General features: G+C 48.0%; 6 protein-coding genes across 6 annotated transcripts; 2 read left to right on the forward strand and 4 right to left on the reverse strand.

Annotated features, from left to right (window-relative positions):
- Nucleotides 1-559: 559 nt before the first annotated feature.
- On the reverse strand, nt 560-4,798 carry LY89DRAFT_713947 (Pkinase-domain-containing protein; the record flags this gene model as incomplete). The annotated part of the gene is made up of 6 exons (XM_018218092.1): nt 560-768; nt 820-1,136; nt 1,187-1,492; nt 1,543-3,335; nt 3,397-4,128; nt 4,179-4,798. The coding sequence occupies 5 exons, from the start codon at nt 4,796-4,798 to the stop codon at nt 913-915; spliced, it is 3,675 nt and encodes a 1,224-aa protein (XP_018077862.1). The 3' UTR covers nt 560-768; nt 820-912.
- Nucleotides 4,799-5,307: 509 nt separating this feature from the next.
- Nucleotides 5,308-6,190, forward strand: LY89DRAFT_680251 (uncharacterized protein). Its single transcript, XM_018214035.1, has one exon. The coding sequence runs from the start codon at nt 5,729-5,731 to the stop codon at nt 5,897-5,899; it is 171 nt and encodes a 56-aa protein (XP_018077863.1). The 5' UTR covers nt 5,308-5,728; the 3' UTR covers nt 5,900-6,190.
- Nucleotides 6,191-6,308: 118 nt separating this feature from the next.
- LY89DRAFT_713948 (P-loop containing nucleoside triphosphate hydrolase protein) lies at nt 6,309-10,219 on the forward strand. The gene is made up of 5 exons (XM_018218093.1): nt 6,309-7,697; nt 7,746-8,645; nt 8,695-8,767; nt 8,816-9,557; nt 9,606-10,219. Exons 1-5 carry the CDS (start codon nt 6,372-6,374, stop codon nt 9,988-9,990), a joined length of 3,426 nt encoding a protein of 1,141 aa, XP_018077864.1. The 5' UTR covers nt 6,309-6,371; the 3' UTR covers nt 9,991-10,219.
- A 154-nt stretch (nt 10,220-10,373) lies between these two features.
- LY89DRAFT_635807 (malate synthase) lies at nt 10,374-12,626 on the reverse strand. The gene is made up of 3 exons (XM_018211459.1): nt 11,866-12,626; nt 10,602-11,811; nt 10,374-10,547 (listed from the first exon to the last, which is right to left on the reverse strand). Exons 1-3 carry the CDS (start codon nt 12,224-12,226, stop codon nt 10,490-10,492), a joined length of 1,629 nt encoding a protein of 542 aa, XP_018077865.1. The 5' UTR covers nt 12,227-12,626; the 3' UTR covers nt 10,374-10,489.
- A 685-nt stretch (nt 12,627-13,311) lies between these two features.
- LY89DRAFT_777246 (uncharacterized protein) lies at nt 13,312-15,202 on the reverse strand. Its single transcript, XM_018222128.1, has 7 exons — nt 14,961-15,202; nt 14,724-14,877; nt 14,652-14,674; nt 14,458-14,607; nt 14,103-14,328; nt 14,020-14,049; nt 13,312-13,962 (listed from the first exon to the last, which is right to left on the reverse strand). Exons 1-7 carry the CDS (start codon nt 15,037-15,039, stop codon nt 13,425-13,427), a joined length of 1,200 nt encoding a protein of 399 aa, XP_018077866.1. The 5' UTR covers nt 15,040-15,202; the 3' UTR covers nt 13,312-13,424.
- On the reverse strand, nt 15,037-16,029 carry LY89DRAFT_184368 (uncharacterized protein). Its single transcript, XM_018205650.1, has one exon. The coding sequence runs from the start codon at nt 15,814-15,816 to the stop codon at nt 15,271-15,273; it is 546 nt and encodes a 181-aa protein (XP_018077867.1). The 5' UTR covers nt 15,817-16,029; the 3' UTR covers nt 15,037-15,270.
- Between the last annotated feature and the right edge of the window lie 539 nt (nt 16,030-16,568).

Below are 16,568 nucleotides of genomic sequence, written 5' to 3' on the forward strand. Positions count from 1 at the left end.
CGTGTATACAAGAGATCCTTGAGAATCTGGATACCTAGCTTCTATGAGAAGATTCGCTATCTCGAGGAATTGCTCTACCAAATTTCTCAAAGGAATCTAATGTGATAACTAGCAAACCAATCCCTTTCAGGTGCAGTGACGCAAAACCAACAAGAACTCACAGCCAACCAAATCCTAGATGTGCGAGTCCAAAAACAAGGAGCAAGGCTTGAGGATATGATATATCAGAAAACTCTTTTCTTTTGAAAATATCTCTGTCTGGGTAAGATGCAGGTTTCCCGTGGTGTTTCAACTCGTCCCCCGCACCAGTAATGTTCGACTCCAGATAATGTTGTACTACACACCATGAGGCTGAACTTCCAGGCATGAGAAGATTTTGAAATCCTTCCAATGAAAGATGAAATGTCAAGGGATCTGAGACGATGTTTTGCAAGCCAATTCAACCTGCCTTTCATGAGAACTTGCTCTTCAAGGACTAGAGGCTCTTTGTTCCTCACCACAATCGTGTCACCGGCTCACATCTCAAAGGTAATGAGACTTGAATCTAGTCCTCACATTTCACTCTTCTAACTACTCTATCCTATACACACAGCAATCACGCTGTTGTCTTCTTCCACCCAATGCTCTCGAATTTCTTGTATGTTATCCTACTTCTGACAGTGCAATACTCTACATACCCTCGTGATCTACGACCACGGAGAAGATTTTATGCGACACAATTGGGTTGCCATTCAAATGAACGGTAACATCAAAATTGCTAAGAGGACCCTGACAAATGTCAGTACCAATAAGCTGAATGTAGAAATCGAGGTTGCTTACATCGAACACCCCGCACTGCATCTTAGAAGCTAACGTCAGACACATGCAGCATTTCAGCCTGCGAAGCAGTCATCGCTGAGAAGTTGCTGTGTTTCAAGAAGAAGTCAAAGTCTTGATCATCCTCTTTGACTTCAACTCGTCTAGAACAAGCAGTTTCTTGACATGGAGCACATTCTCCAAAGTATCGAGAACTTTGTTGAAACTGCTTGCAGCACCTTGTTCCTGAGTGAAGCGAACGATGCTGAGTTGGGATCGCTTTCCGTGCTCGATGACAGTCATGACTTCTGCAGCGATTGAGACTTCCTTGATGTCAAGATCTAGTCCATATCAGTCATGCTCACACTTATCTTCCCTCAATGTGACTTACAATTCTTCGGGCCAACTTTAGCGAAAACAACATTGCGTCGCTTGTCGACCTGGATATCACGCATGCCATACTTCTTCCAGTCCCTGAAAACAATGACTATTTCTTTGCGAGCTGTACGTTGAGACACCGAAAAGCATAGATATCTTGCCGCAGGCTTGACATGGAAGAGTTTGGCCAGCCAATTTCGTTGAGGTGCAATTTGGCGAGTTCCTGCATCTTCATTACCGGCAAAGCGTCCAGCAAAAGATTTGTTGAGATTGGCCACGGAGTCTCGCAAGCTTGCTTCGTCCTCAAAGATATCGTGGTCTAGGATACGTGTTAGTGCTTTGACGTCTAGATGGGTCTCATGTACTTACTAGCAACTTGCATGTCGGCTTTAGATCGCTTCTTGAAAAGTTTGCCAAATATACCTTTCTTCTTCGGAGAGGGTAGTGGCGGTTGGGGCTTATCATATGCGCTTCCTCCCCGGTCAGAGAGGGCCGTCTTAGCACCATTTCCTGACTTGATCGATTGTTGAGTTTCAGAGCCAAGATTAGACAACCGGGAATCATCGCTAGCTTTAGAGTTGCGTCTAAACCAGCCTGATCTCTTTCTGACAACTGTACCTGTGTTTGACGGAGCGGAGGCATTCTCGTTGATTTCTGTCTCTTCGTCGTAGTGACGTTCAGTGATTGGTGTCAAGCTCGGAACAGCACCTCTACCGGCCATGTTATATTGCTGACGCAGGCTGGACTCCGCAGGCTGATAACTTGAATAACAACTCTCCCATTCGCTGCCGGTATCATCTGTCAAGGGAGGCTTGGGTGCTTGGGAGCTCTTCTTCCTAATAGTAAGAGGAGCTGGCATCTTGACAGGGCTTTCTGATGATGACGGCGGAACCACTCGAATAGTGTCTCTGAAGGACGAATCTGGTTTTGTGAACCGATCATTCTGATAGCGATTCATGTCACGAGGTTCAGGAGCAGAAGCAATACGACTGTTCTTAGCGTCACTTCGATGATACCGGCTTGATTGGTCTTTGCGTCGTGGTGGCGAGTCTTCACCACCAGTCTCGTGGATCGATGGCAATTGCCTGGATTTCTGCCAGGTCTCGAATGGAGCGGAAGATGCACGCCGTTCTCCCGTAACAGATGATGGCGATCGCATCAGCTCATCAAGATGCGTAACCATGCGGTCCAGATGGCCTTGCGCAGAGGGACCTTCAAGTTCCTTTCTAAGCTCGAACTGAAGCTTCTGCTGCGCAAGTTCAATCTTGACGGATTCGGTTCGAGCTGGTGGTGGAGGCAGTGGGCGAGTATCTAAAGCGTTGGGCTTGGACTTCAAGGGTATCGCATTGCTCCTGTTGGCGGAAGATCGCTCCGGATGGTAGACAGTGAGGTCAATGATAGTTTCCTCACTGGTCATTACCGAACCCCGATTGAAAGCTTCGTCACAATCCTTGGCCAAGCTGCTGCTAAGTTGGCGCACATCTTCACCCCATATGAGACTTGCGCGGACAGCCTTCTTTGCAGGACTACCATTCTGAGAGGTCTGAGCCTTCCTAGAGCGGATATAACGAGAGGACGGTGAACCTTTGTTCACTGGGCGCAAAGTATCTCCACCATCATCGGTGACTTCGGTATGGTTACTGTGTCGGCGAGGTTTATGAGCCTTCGAAGAAGCTGGAGACGGCAAGCTGCTAGTAGAGACTCGTAAATGATTAAAGCTCACACCACGCTTGTATCGACCCGCAGCACGCGCGTAATTACCACTAGTACTGCTCTTCACTGAACTTGCTAGCGAGCTCCTCGTCTGGCCGAATTTCGGTGGGGCTAAGTGTGTAGAGGGCCGTAACGCCAGACGGTCGTTGCGATGAATGGTGACTTTGGGACCAGTGGTGCCCAAGGAACTGAGTCGTTGAGGTCTCGAAGCTTTGAAAGGATCATAACTCTTCTCCGTCTCTGCACTGTTGCTGATGACCGTGAACTTGGATCCCTGTCGTTTGTGGCCAACTTGGGAGAAGTGACGTGTCGAATATGTCTTCCTTAATCTTGGGGGTCTGACATGATGATAGTCGCTAGTCGAGTACTCTAGTTCGGGCGTGTAATCTTCCAACTGAGCGTCTCGATGTCTGCTGAGAAGAGCATAAAAGATCTTCTGATCGTTTGGTCTGGTGTGAATTAGTAAGACTTTCTCTGGAATGTACTTTCATCAGTAACTGCATGACTTACACCTCATTCAAGAGTGACTCGATCAATTGCTGCTCAGATAATGTATGCCACATTGAATTGAGCTGACGGACGATGTCTTTGTCAATCTCACTTCTCCGAGAGACAGGATGCCCATAAGCCTTCGCGCTTGGTGACTGTGGATAGAGCCCTTTTCCTAGATCATCTAGGTGATCATATGCTTGCATCAGAGGATGTCTCCAGATCTGGGCAATAGTGATTCTATCCTTAGGGTTCACCTGGAGCATCTTTTTGATCAAATCTGCTGCGGCCGGACTGATATCAGGACTCATGGTGTATCGGCCCTTGCTGATCATCTTGAGCACGGTGCCAATATCGTCAGTCATACCGCCATCGAATGGCAATCTCCCCGCCAGCATCGCATACAAGATAACTCCCATGCTCCATATGTCCACCAAATTACCTCGGTATAGATGGCCTTTCACGAGCTCAGGAGCGGCATAGTGAGGACTACCACAGGATGTTCGAAGTTTGAAGTCTGGTCCTTGTTGTAATGCCGCCATGCCGAAATCAGCAATCTTCACATTGCCTTCGGCAGACACGAGTATGTTCTCAGGCTTTAGATCTCGATGACATATGTTGAAGGAGTGACAATAGCCAAGAGCACTGATGAGTTGTCGGAAGTACTTCATCGCTTCCACTTCTTGTAATCTTCCCTGGCTAGAGATGCGCTCGAACAATTCTCCGTTCTCGAGGAATTCCAATACCAAGTAGCTGTTTTGAAGTTAGCGTAAAGACCATCTGATTACATAGATAATGCTTACATCTCTGTTCGATTCTCCCATATATCATACAACTTCATGATATTGGGATGTTGTATTAACTTCATGATAGCTACCTCTCTCTCTATGCCAACCGGCATGCGCTTGATGCCATCCTCTTCTGGGTTGTTCAGGTCTGCTTTTTCAAGATCCGCAAGACTTCCTGCTTGAGAAATGAGGGCGCTCTTCTTCGCAATGATCTTAACGGCTGCTACTTGTCCTGTCTGAATATGCTTTGCAAGTCTGACGCGAGCCGTAGCTCCGTAGCCCAGAGTACGGCCCAGTCTCCAAGGGCCAACGCAAACCTTGATTCGACTGTTGGCTGAACTGGTGGAAGCTTGCGAAGTCCGCTTGGACGATGTTGCTTGGTCATCCTTCATAATCTCAGAGAGTCGATTTGATACCGGAGGTGCTGCAGATGATTTTCGTGTAGAATTAGGTCGGGAAGGTGGGGGCATCGCAGCATTGTCTCCGAGCTGTCCATTGGCGCCGCGACTTTCATGATGCGGCATCGAGGGGGCCACCTTGGACGGTGGAGCCATGCTGGTTTGTGTATTATTGACCCGACCAGTCGCCTCCCCAAGAGCCGGTCGGCGCGTCTGCTGCCGCGAAGCACTGCTCATCTTGTGTATGATTGAGTTCTCCTTCTAGAATGACAAGAACATTGCCAACAAGTACGGCGCGTAACCTAGAAAAAGTCCCTCTACAACTGTGATATTGTAGACGGTAGGTCGCGGATAGGCTGCTTGTTCGAGTTGCCAAGGAGACGCGTTGTTGCGCCTTCACGGACTCGACCGAAGGCTGAGGAGAGTTCTCTGTATTAAAAGTCAGGATGAAATGCGATGCGTTTGGAGAAATGTGACTTGCACTTATTTGGAAACGAAATATTTTGGTTTACCGCGAGAGCGAATGTCAACAAACGAATGAGCTCGACTCCCAACGGAGCGTGTCAGATGCTAATCGAGAGCGAACGAGAGAATGACGGAACGAGTGATTGAAGGGGAACACAAAAAAATGCTATGCAGTATCTTGAGGTGGAGCGATTTGAATGTCGGAATGCAGTTTTTTGGTCGGCAAAAATGGTTTGTTGACGTTTGTCCGTTCTAGGCGAGTTCCCAAGCAAGAAGGAATGCGGACAGACACTTAACATAAAATCGGCCCGGAATTTATTTCTCGAACAGCCTTCTATAACTAAAATACAGGCTTCATCGAAATTTGCCCATGAACCACTTTCAAATCTTTCGCCAAAGTCACATCATAAAATTACATATGTCTGTTCTCCTCCATATTACAACCTTCTAGCTGGCCGCATGGCAAGGATAGACATAAGCTTTCAAGTGCAAATCGATTTGATCAAGAAGCTGCTCAATCAAATAAGCTCATCGTCCAATGCCGAGTTTATGATCATGCACGTATCATCAAGCACAATGTCAAGGAACAGAAGCTGGCATCATGGCTTCGTTGAAAGGGACGGCATCCTCCAGATCCTTCTCACTCAGATGAAACGATTTGCATTAACATAAGGGAAGACTTCTCGAAGTTCAAGAAGCAAAATGTGGAGTGCAAGGAGTGCAAATGACGGCTACATGCTACGTGCTTTGAGATTAGGTACTCATCTATTGTTTTACCTATCCTCTTTGACCGACTGGAATCATCCTCACGCATTCATGGGACAGCATATGCCCAGTATGTTCTCGTCACAGCCTGGAGGCCACACCACGTGAGGCCAACAGATTCGTGGAGGTGGAGGTCTGTATAGAGTCAGAACTGAGCTTACAACACCCTATGCAGACTCAAGCAAGGTTGGACACAATATCCGTGAATATCACTGGAGGTTATAACAGTATCCCGAGTGAACATTTCAAGAGCTTGGAATCTTGCTGTTTGGACCATTCCCTTACCACTAGCTCACCTTTCCCTAAGATCCCAATACAGCCCAGAAGTGGAGACACCAGCTCAGTTGTGCCACCTTTTTCTACATAGTCGGGTCGGAGTACCATTGGGATGAAAAGATTGATATTTCTCTGAACTTCGTTGTCGTTGACTTCTCGGAAATCGCTTTCCCCGCTATACACGTGATCTAGCTAAATTAGGTTACCGCGAATCGTGAGCTCAACGCGTCACGCGTTCCCTTCCTTTCAAAGGTCTGAGACAACGAGAACAATTTCAACCACCCTGCGATTGCGTTTCAACAAGATGCCGTCTACAACGTCACCTCCTCGCCGTCGACAGCGTGCCGATATCGAGAGCGACGAAGAGGCTGAAAATCTACGAGCCTCCCAGCGATCGACGCCTTCCACTTCATCTGGAAAACGCGCCCGAACAGATGACTACCAGAGCGACGAGGAGTCTGTAGCTCCAGCAGTTCGATCTGCGAATGGATTTCGCAATGACGACGATAACCTCTCCGATGATGAAGAAAGCGGGGAGGGGAACTCGAATACATTCCAACCAGGCGCTCTTATTCGTGTGAAGCTCACCAACTTCGTCACGTACGAGTCTGCCGAATTTTTTCCTGGTCCGAATCTCAACATGGTCATCGGTCCAAACGGTACTGGAAAGAGTTCGTTGGTTTGTGCCATATGCCTGGGATTAGGATGGGGCCCTCAACATCTTGGTCGTGCCTCGCAAATTGGCGAATTCGTCAAGCATGGTCTGAGCGAGGCATATATTGAGATTGAGCTTCAGAAGAAGGAGGAAGAACCCTTCAATCACGTCGTACGAGTGCGTATTATCCGAGACGGCAACTCCCGAGAATGGTTCCTTGACGGAAAGAAGACTTCATTGAAAGCTATACAAGCATTAACTGTTAGCTATTCTATTCAAGTCGATAATCTCTGCCAATTCTTACCGCAAGACAAAGTATCAGAATTTGCAGGACTATCTCCCGTCGAGCTCTTGCTCCAGACCCAGAGAGCAGCGGCACCAGAGGAGATGCTCCAAATGCACGAAGCTCTGAAGAAGTACCGGAAGGACCAGAAAGTACTTGATCGTCAAAATATCAGCGACAAAGAGGAATTGGAAACACTGGAGACTCGCCAGCAGAGCTTACATGCTGAAGTTGTGAAGCTGCAGGAGAGACAAGAAGTTTTACTTAGGGTCAAGATCTTGGAGCACACTCGGCCTTTTGTGGAATACCAGCTTGCCCTTGCAGAGCATCGTGTCTTCAAGGAAAACAAACGTCTAGCCCAGAAACGCTATGAAGAGTTGAAGACGACAGTCGAGCCCACTATGCAATCGATCGAACAGAAGAAAGAGTACGCAAGTCGAATCGATTTGGCGATCAAAGATCGCAAGGCAGCTTTGACTGAGGCAGAACAAGCGGCTGATAAGAAAACAAGAGACATCGGAGGGTTAGATGAGGAGATTACGAAGAACGAGCAGGAGGTCAACGCTGTCTACAAACAAAAGGAAGGCAAGAAACGAGAATTAGACAGAATTAAAAGAAAGATACTAGAGTTGAAGGCTGGTCTGAATGGTGAGCCAGTCGTCTTTGATGGCCGAGAGTGGAATGAACGCATTGTATGTTGGCCCACCTATTTCTGTGGCATCGCTAAACTTTTCATCTAGAGGGAGAAAGAGCACGAGCTGAGAGATGTCAAAGCCGAAGTTGCGTCAACGCTCAGTAGCCATGACGAACTGAAAGATAGAGCTAGAGTTCTCAGGAATAGGAAAGATGAGGCGCAACGAGATCTTGCCGCATTTGACACGCAAGAAGGTCAACAAATGAATAACCTGGAAAAGAAATCCGCACAAACTGCCAAAGCTTGGAAGTGGGTTCAAGAACATCTCGAAGAGTTTGAGAAAGAGGTGTACGCCCCTCCCATGATCTCTTGCGCTATCAAAGACCCTCGTTACGCTGCTGCAGTTGAGTCGATGCTGCAAAGGAACGATTTCCTCGCTATCACCGCACAGACTACAAACGATGCGAAGATATTATCCGACCAACTGCATGGGACTGAGAAATTCACTGATGTCACTATTCGAACCGCGAATGATGATCTAGCTTCACTACGCCAAAGAGCCCCTCTTTCACCTCAAGAAATGCGGAATATCGGCATGGAGGGCTGGGCTATTGATTTTATCGATGGCCCGGAGGTAGTCCTATGCATGCTCTGTAACAGTCAGAAGTTACACCTGGCAGCTGTCACTTTGAACGATATCACCGAACCTCAATATAACTTGATTGTCACAGGTGATAAGCTGATCAAATGGACCACGGCCACTCAAAGCTACAAAGTCTCCAAGCGACAGGAGTACGGACCTTCTGCTGTATCGACTATTACGAGAGCATTGTATCCCGCCTCGTACTGGGTTGATCAACCTATTGACACTTCAGCGCGTGGGGAAATTGAGGTAAAGATGAAAACTGCGCACGAAGAAATGGCGGCATTGAAAACACAAAACGAAACTTTCAAGTCCGAATTAGTAGACCTGAGGACCAAGGAGAAGGATCTGGAAGAAAAAATTGTGAGTCATTTCCCGAGAGTAAAGTAATGTCGGCTAACCAATGGTACAGCGTGCTCTCAAGTCAGAGAAAGAGGGATTGCAGAGAGCCTATGGCGCATGGAAGGCATTGCCCGAAAAGATCCGTAAGTTTTTACATCTCCCTTCAGAACTCCGATCTAACCTCATTCCAGGTGTGGAGGAAGACTCATTGCAAGCCCGGCAAAATGCAAGTGCTGAGCTGACGAAACAGATCAAGAAACTGCAAAACCAGCATGATCTTGCAGTCGTTCGAAAATCAAAATACGCACTTGAGTATAAAACTCTAGTGGAAAAGATTCGAGACTGTCACGACGAGCTCCTTGAAGCACAGATCAGACTTATCGAAGCTCGGTCAGATGTGGAGGCATTGACGGCACGCAACGAGGATATCGTCAGGCAGCTCGAGGAAGAGGAGGCGCGAAAGAAGCACGCAGAACAAGAGTCTAAAAGAGTCCAAGACATTGCCAAGAGGGCATTGGCAATCTGCAAAGATATTCTTGCAGATGAAGAGAATGCGCCATATGAGCAGGAGTTCACACATCCACCGGCAGATATGACTCTTGAATCTCTAGACATAGAGATCGCCGCGGAACAGTCGAAACTCGAGTACATGCAGTTGAACAATCCCAACGCCCTTAGACAATATGAGTCACGCCAAGTTGAGGTTGATAAGCTGAAGGAGAAGGTCACTGCGACCGAGACCAAGCTTGAAAAGCTCGAGCAACACATTAATAAGATTCGTGGTAAATGGGAGCCACAGCTTGACGCTCTCATTGCTGAGATCAGTGACGCCTTCTCATTCAATTTTGAGCAGATTGGTTGTGCTGGGTCAGTGAGTGTACACAAGGATGACGACTTCGACCTTTGGGCCATTCAAATCAAAGTGAAGTTCAGGTAGGTCTTCTTCTCAAGCGTGATATAATCAACACTAACACTTCACAGGAAAAACGAAGATCTTCAGATCCTAGACGCCCATCGCCAATCCGGAGGAGAGCGTTCGGTATCAACAATCTTCTTCCTCCTATCCCTGCAACGTCTCGCAAGAGCACCTTTCCGAGTCGTCGATGAAATCAACCAAGGTATGGATCCTCGAAACGAGCGCATGGTCCACGAGCGAATGGTAGAAATCGCCTGCAACGAGCATACTAGTCAATACTTCCTCATCACTCCCAAGCTACTCACAGGCTTGAGATACGACAAGAGAATGAAGGTGCTCTGTATCGCAAGTGGAGAGTACATGCCCGATAAGTACCAAAAGCTTGACGTCTCCAAGATCATCGATATCCGGAAGACAATCATGACTCGGGCAATCATGGCGAGAGCTTAGTTGAGACCGGGAACTGGCGTATTTTGGAGCAAGGTTACAGGAGTTAGGTGGCGTCTGGGCGCTTTTTATTGCGGTATCACATGGAAGTTAAGCGTGAGGCAACTCGGGAACAGGAAGGCATTGTCTGGAACCAGGTGCCGGGTAGGCGGTCTTGTGTGTAGAACTTTGTATCTGTACAATTACCTATTTGCATTTGGGAGCTTTGGCTTCTAAATGAAAATATCCTCAGTATGTTCATGTCAATGTGTGCTCGTGCATGACGAGTGTTGTTCAAGATGGCGCCCGATAATGGAGTATAATATATAAACGAGAAATGAGCACAAGTGGCAAGAAAGGGGTCTCGCTTATCCTTTAGCAGATCACCAAGTCGAAAGATAATTCAACGCAGCATTAATGTTCAGCTCATCGATTCATATACTTCATACAAATTTGCTTGCGAGTAATGTAACAATCTTCCTCTCCTCCCCATATTTTTCTCAACCCTCAACCTACTGAGACCTCACAGCTTCGAAGCCGGAGACGCGGAACCGACTGAGGTGATTTCGTTGTATAGCAATCTGTTCATATATAATCAGCTTACGAGGATGAAAAAGAAGGGGGGGGAAACTCACGAAGTCAAAAAATCAGCATAATCCTCCCCAGTAACCTGGCCCGAGAAATACTGCGCCGCGAGATGATACTTATTCCCCTTGGCCGCCTTCCCCGCCAACTCATCCGCCTGCTCCCGCAACAACTTCAGCGCGTACGCCTTATCGACCTTCTTACCCTCCGCGGTCGACACCCCGTGCTTAACCCACTGCCACAATTGGGACCGGCTCACCTCCGCTGTGGCCGCGTCTTCCATCAGGTAGTTAATCGGCACGCACCCGATGCCCCGCAACCAGCCTTCCATGTACCCGAGCCCGATGTTCAGGTTCTTCCGGATGCCGTCCTCGGTGATCTGGCCCGGCACGTTCATGTTCAGCAGGTCGTTCTGCCCGATCTTGACGTCTTCGCGGCGCACGAACATCTGGTTCGGCGTCGGCATGTGCTTGTTGAATACCTCGGACGCAATGGATGCTAGAGCTGGATGCGCAACCCACGTCCCGTCATGCCCGGCTTTTGCTTCGCGCAGCTTATCTGCGTACACGCCCTCCATCGCCTTGTCGTTGGCGGCCTTGTCGTCCTTGATGGGGATCTGGGCCGCCATGCCGCCCATGGCGTGCACTTGCCGGCGGTGGCAGGTCTGGATCAGCAGCTTGACGTAGGCGTCCATGAACGGGACGGTCATGGTGACGGCGCTGCGGTCCGGGAGCACGAAGTTGCTGTTCTGGCGGAACTTCTTGATGACGCTGAAGATGTAGTCCCATCGTCCGCAGTTCAGGCCGGACGAGTGGTCGCGGAGCTCGTAGATGATCTCATCCATTTCGAAGGCGGCGAGGATGGTTTCGATGAGCACGGTGCCGCGGATAGTGCCGCGGGGGATGGCGATGAAGTCTTGGCCGAGGTTGAAGACGTCGTTCCAAAGGCGGGCTTCGAGGTGGGATTCCATTTTCGGGAGGTAGAAGTAAGGGCCTGTTCCTCGCTTGATGAGCTCCTTGGCGTTGTGGAAGAAGTAGAGGCCAAAGTCGAAGAGGGAGCCCGAGATGGGCTCGCCGTCTACGGTGAGGTGCTTTTCCTCTAGATGCCAGCCTCGAGGACGGACGATAAGGGTTGGGAGGGTTCGGTCGGTGCGGAGCTTGTATTCCTTCTCTCCTTGCTTGAAGTCTACTTGTTTGCGGATGGCATCGTAGAGGTTGACTTGGCCATTAATCATGTTATCCCACGTTGGGGCGCTCGAATCTGTTTGCACATCTTGTCAGTATACAGCTATTGTGCGGTAGATGCAGCACTTACCTTCGAAATCCGCCATATAAGTCCAGACATTCGAATTCAGAGCATTGACAACCATTTTCCTATCCGTGGGACCAGTAATCTCCACTCTTCGATCAATCAGACCTGGTGCAGGAGGAGCACCCTTCCACGCATCATTCTCTCGGATATTCTTCGTCTCTGGCAGGAAATCTGGCAGAGACCCCTTGTCCAACTCTGCTTGTCTGATCACTCGTCGTTGCAAGAGATTTTTTCTCGTGCCATTGAAAGATCTGTGCAGCAGCGCGAGGAAAGCAAGAGCTTCCTTACTCAGAATCTTCTTGTTGAAATCGGTGACCGTCCCCGACACATTCACGCCCTGAAGGATAGACTCTGTGCTCGCCATTTCAAATTTTCTTGTTATTCTCCTCAATTATGTTTGTCTGCAGATTCTTATTTCGAAGAATGGGAGGAATTTGTTGCGCGCGGGGGAGTAAGAGTGGCGGTGGTAATTATATGCTTCTTTTTCTTTCTGGGAGAGCCACGAAATACGTCAGCATCAGGTAAAGAGGAGTAAGGTCGTTATGAAGGGGAACCGGCAATGGGGAACTAATCGGCAGAGACGACAGAAAAGCAGCACGCGGTCGGGTGGAGGGGAAGACTAGCTTGGGGCAAGGCGAGGCTTGTGAATGTGGGGAAACCCCAGGATTCTTTTGTTACCAACGAACTGGGTGGTCGCCGCTCTACGATGTGAATTTTTGGACTATATTATAGTCTGACGCTGATCCCATTCTGTGATATAATTGTATCTTCATGCAAAAAAAGATTTTGTTCGTGTGATGCTTTTCAATTCTGTTTTTGTTTGCATTGGCATGTGCTCTCTATCAACAGCTCACAAGCGAGAGATGACGATGATTGATTGTGAAATGCAGCTCCGATAATGCTGGACTTGACCTCGGCAGCTTCCTCCCAGCCGGACTATGCCCCTTTTTGCCGCATGAGTCCGCATCTGTCCGTCATCCCGGCCAATCCCGATCAGTCTCGTGATGAGCCGAGGCTCAATCTCGTGGGCGGGCCGGGGATTTGACTGCCTGATCCGTGTGGAAAATCCTGAGGATGCCAATGACCTTCGTAGAGTTTTGCTATTCGTATGGATTCAGTTTCCCGAGCCGGATTAAGCATTGCAGACCTCCGGCGTCTTGTTGCTAGGTACTCAACGTACTCCTTCATTTACGCACTCTCTGCTTGCAAAATTTTCATGATCACGAAATGTCCAGCTCTTTGCATTCGCTGATTCTGCACTTCGTATCGTTGACCAGACGTCAGATCTTTGTACATGCGATAAAAATTACCGTTAAACTTGGGCTACAAGATAATGTTATTCCAGAATTTGTAGAACATTATAAGTGCGCAGAGTCCAAGCTGGACAAGTCAATTAAAATATGAAGGATAAAATCTCCAATCTCGAGAATGTACTTTTTCTACCTATATCCCTAAAGCTCTAGTGCAATATTATCTTATCTCCAATTCCGACAGTATGCAACTTTTAATCCGAATTTACCTCGATAGAATACGCCGGGGAAGCGTAAAGTCCTGTGCTAAACTCATGCCCTAATATTCCTCCGACTAGTCCCTTCCGACACCGCCTGCCTCTGCTCTGCACCAGATCCCCAGATCTGAGTAACAACACCCATCCCCCTCTCCACTCCCCCCATCTTATCCCTCTCCCTCGCTTCTCTCCGTCTATCCTCATCTCTCAATGGCATCATATCATCCTCCACTCCTCTCTTTCCATCTAATATCGACCCTCCGTCTTCTCTCCAACTCGGTGCCAGACTCTTCCTTCGCTCTACTTGGATTGAAACTTCCTGTTTCGCATTAAGCATTATATCTCCATCTCTTTCTCTTCCCGCTGAACCTTTGTAACTGGTTTCCGTCCGCCACGCAACGTCTTGGCTGACGCCGAAGGTCTTGGATAGTTGGTTGGCCACGAGATTGGGGTGTGGTTTGAGAGGAGTGGAGGAAGATGCGAGGAAGTGTAATGTAGTGTTGTTGTTTGCGGAAATCTTGGCGGGAAGTTCCGCCATTGACATTTCGATGTTGAGTTTGACGATGTATGCTAGAGGATGGATCTGCATATATCTGTGGAAGGTTGATGTCAGTAGGTTTCATGTGGAGAATTGAGGAGAGAACACTCACACAAATGAATTACTAAGAGACATCATGCCGCTGAAGGATAGTTAGTGAGGTGGCAAGGGCGGGGTGGAGAAAGGAGAACTCGCATAATCAGGCAGTCCATAGCTAGTGACAGACCAATTATCCATTGATTGAACCGAACAAGGCGATTGTACTTAACTAAGCCTTGGCTCACTAACTTCTCTCGCACTGTTTTGATGAACAGCCAGTTCAAGCAGCCATCGACAATAAGAAAGATGATCTTTTCGCATCGATCCCAGATGCTGTTGATGTACTCATACCTGGGTGAAATCTGTAATCTCGAGGGGATCCCTAAGTAAAGATAATCAGCGCAATATAACATGTGAGTACCTGGAGGATGTGACTCGATTTCTCACAGCGGATTCTGTCGTCAAAAAGGCAATCCACTAGGAAAGGAGGCAATCTTGTTGGGAGACATACATATATTGTAAACAGAAATGTTAATCGCCGTGATGAGTACGGCCACTCCAATTTTTAATTTCAGGGCTTTCCGGCGATTGGTCAAGAGCAACGAAATTCTGTTGATGATAATCTGAAGGAGGAACTGCACTTGCAAACTCCAAGCAGTTACTACATGTTGTCAGCGCCGAACAATCTCACAGTCAAAAGCTTACAGATGGAGAAGAAGAACACAAGACTGAGGAACATTAGTAGAGCCTCTATCAAAACATCCAAATATGCCATACCTCGGTGGAATTACACCTGTCAAGTGGAGCCAGCAGATGATTGCAAACACCAGGCAGGCAAATATCTCTCCCCAAATCATCCACACATAAGGAGAGTTGAGTTTGGCTGCTCCATATCGTCGATATATTGCTACAGTCTGTTTGATTGCATGCCCTTCAGAATCAATCAGATATATTTCTTGATCAGACACTAGACCGACTTGCACGTTATAAGAAATCCGAATCCAAGATTGAAACCAAGGGCGATAGCAGCAATGATTAAATCATCTTGGGTGACCACCATTGGCATGAAATTAGGGCTCAGAAATGTTTTCATGATGATTCCCAGCAAGCTGACAAGAATTGGATACGGGCAAAAGGAGAGAACGGGCCAACTTGCAAAAGTGTATCATGGAGCAACGGAAGTGGAGGTGCTGTAGAAGACATATATTCTGACTCGAGACGTAGTGAAGGGATGAACACTAATCCGTCCTAGTACGTGTACCCCAGATATACTTTGCAGAATGCCATTGCGGGCATGTCCCTGGATCCCGACATTCTAGGTTTCCTATGGGTTCAACTGCCATGGAGCCAAGACTAGCAGCCGACTCGTTGTTGTAAGGTAGGAATCGGGTAAGATGCAGGATCCTAGAAATATCAGGCATGGCTGCTTCCGCGTGCTAAGAAGTTTATTCCAAGAACGTTCCGGAAAATTCTTTAAGCTGAAGGTCAGGATACATACGGCAAGATCGACAACCCGGAAGAGCATCGGAAAAGTATAACATAATCTATGTTTCAACCCTGCCGCATGCTGCCTCATTGGGAGAACACTCGCCTGCCAGAAGTCTAGAGAACCCCGAAAGATTTGGTACTTTGGTCTCTCGAATGTGTGACTCCATCCCGTCGTCTTCTCCCAGGGATATTGTAGGGAATGCCCATGTCTATATGGGGTGTCCCGGTCGATCCGCGTGCTTCTCCGTTTGTGGACGGCATGCAGAAAAATTGGTGAATTGAAACGCGAGAAACGCTGCGAAGTAGAATTACCTCGAGAAACTGTAAAAAAAAATGTAAAATAGACGTGCCACAGGGGGGAAGGTCTTTCAAAGGAAACCATTGTTCTGGCAGCACTGGATAATAACGTGGAGGATCACTGTGAACCCACTTCACATCCGTGACGATCTGGAGAGAGTGGATCAAATTTTGCACTCGCAAACAAGGTCCAACGACAAGCAACAAGGAGAGTATCTGTGCTCCAATGGGATCGCAACTTCTCTCGCAAAGGTACAATGACTCAGGAAAGTCCACTCTGGCTCTCACTATCCATGACTCGTCCCTAGTAGGAGTTCGTAATGCCTGCACGGCAGCGTTTGGGTTTGTTCCAGCACAACCTTATTTTCACGTCGAGACTGTTTGTCAACGTTGAGCGGGCCGATCGCTTTATCAACTGTGCGCACATGCATCAGATATCGGCTTGATATCGACGTTGATGCGGATGGTTGGCCAGACGCTTTGTAAGAATGTGGAAGCTTTGTGGACGCTGGAAGAAAGGAGTAAAGAAATGGATGTTAAAAATGGGCGGATATGATCTGACAGTAGCCCCTAGTTTAAAAAGGGTGTTCTGATATATTCGCAATGTGCGTGCTGACACGGTATATCCGAGCACTTGATAATCCTTGCTTCCCATGGTCCTCCTCCTCCTCCTCCTCTTCTTCCATTCCTTTCTCGAGCAATATATCATTTTAGCTCCGCATTGTCCAGCATGTCGCTGTCATGCTCCAGCAGTTCAATTGCCTACCAAATTTCATGCCTCTATCCGTCTCTTCGATCATTCCGCCGTTCTCTCCACAGCAGCATGACAGGATCCCG

Source organism: Mollisia scopiformis (assembly GCF_001500285.1).
Source record: "Mollisia scopiformis unplaced genomic scaffold LY89scaffold_2, whole genome shotgun sequence".
NCBI classification, from domain to species: Eukaryota; Fungi; Ascomycota; class Leotiomycetes; order Helotiales; family Mollisiaceae; genus Mollisia; species Mollisia scopiformis.

Coding starts and splice junctions, on each gene's coding strand:
- LY89DRAFT_680251 (XM_018214035.1), top strand. CDS start 5,729: ATGTGGAGTGCAAGGAGTGCAAATGACGGCTACATGCTACGTGCTTTG.
- LY89DRAFT_713948 (XM_018218093.1), top strand. CDS start 6,372: ATGCCGTCTACAACGTCACCTCCTCGCCGTCGACAGCGTGCCGATATC. Junction 8,768..8,815: donor GGCATTGCCCGAAAAGATCC/GTAAGTTTTTAC, acceptor ACCTCATTCCAG/GTGTGGAGGAAGACTCATTG. Junction 9,558..9,605: donor CAAATCAAAGTGAAGTTCAG/GTAGGTCTTCTT, acceptor AACACTTCACAG/GAAAAACGAAGATCTTCAGA.
- LY89DRAFT_635807 (XM_018211459.1), bottom strand. CDS start 12,226: ATGGCGAGCACAGAGTCTATCCTTCAGGGCGTGAATGTGTCGGGGACG. Junction 11,812..11,865: donor TTATATGGCGGATTTCGAAG/GTAAGTGCTGCA, acceptor ATGTGCAAACAG/ATTCGAGCGCCCCAACGTGG. Junction 10,548..10,601: donor TATGCTGATTTTTTGACTTC/GTGAGTTTCCCC, acceptor ATATATGAACAG/ATTGCTATACAACGAAATCA.
- LY89DRAFT_777246 (XM_018222128.1), bottom strand. CDS start 15,039: ATGAAAACATTTCTGAGCCCTAATTTCATGCCAATGGTGGTCACCCAA. Junction 14,878..14,960: donor CATTGCTGCTATCGCCCTTG/GTTTCAATCTTG, acceptor TTGATTCTGAAG/GGCATGCAATCAAACAGACT. Junction 14,608..14,651: donor TGTGTTCTTCTTCTCCATCT/GTAAGCTTTTGA, acceptor GACAACATGTAG/TAACTGCTTGGAGTTTGCAA.
- LY89DRAFT_184368 (XM_018205650.1), bottom strand. CDS start 15,816: ATGGTTTCCTTTGAAAGACCTTCCCCCCTGTGGCACGTCTATTTTACA.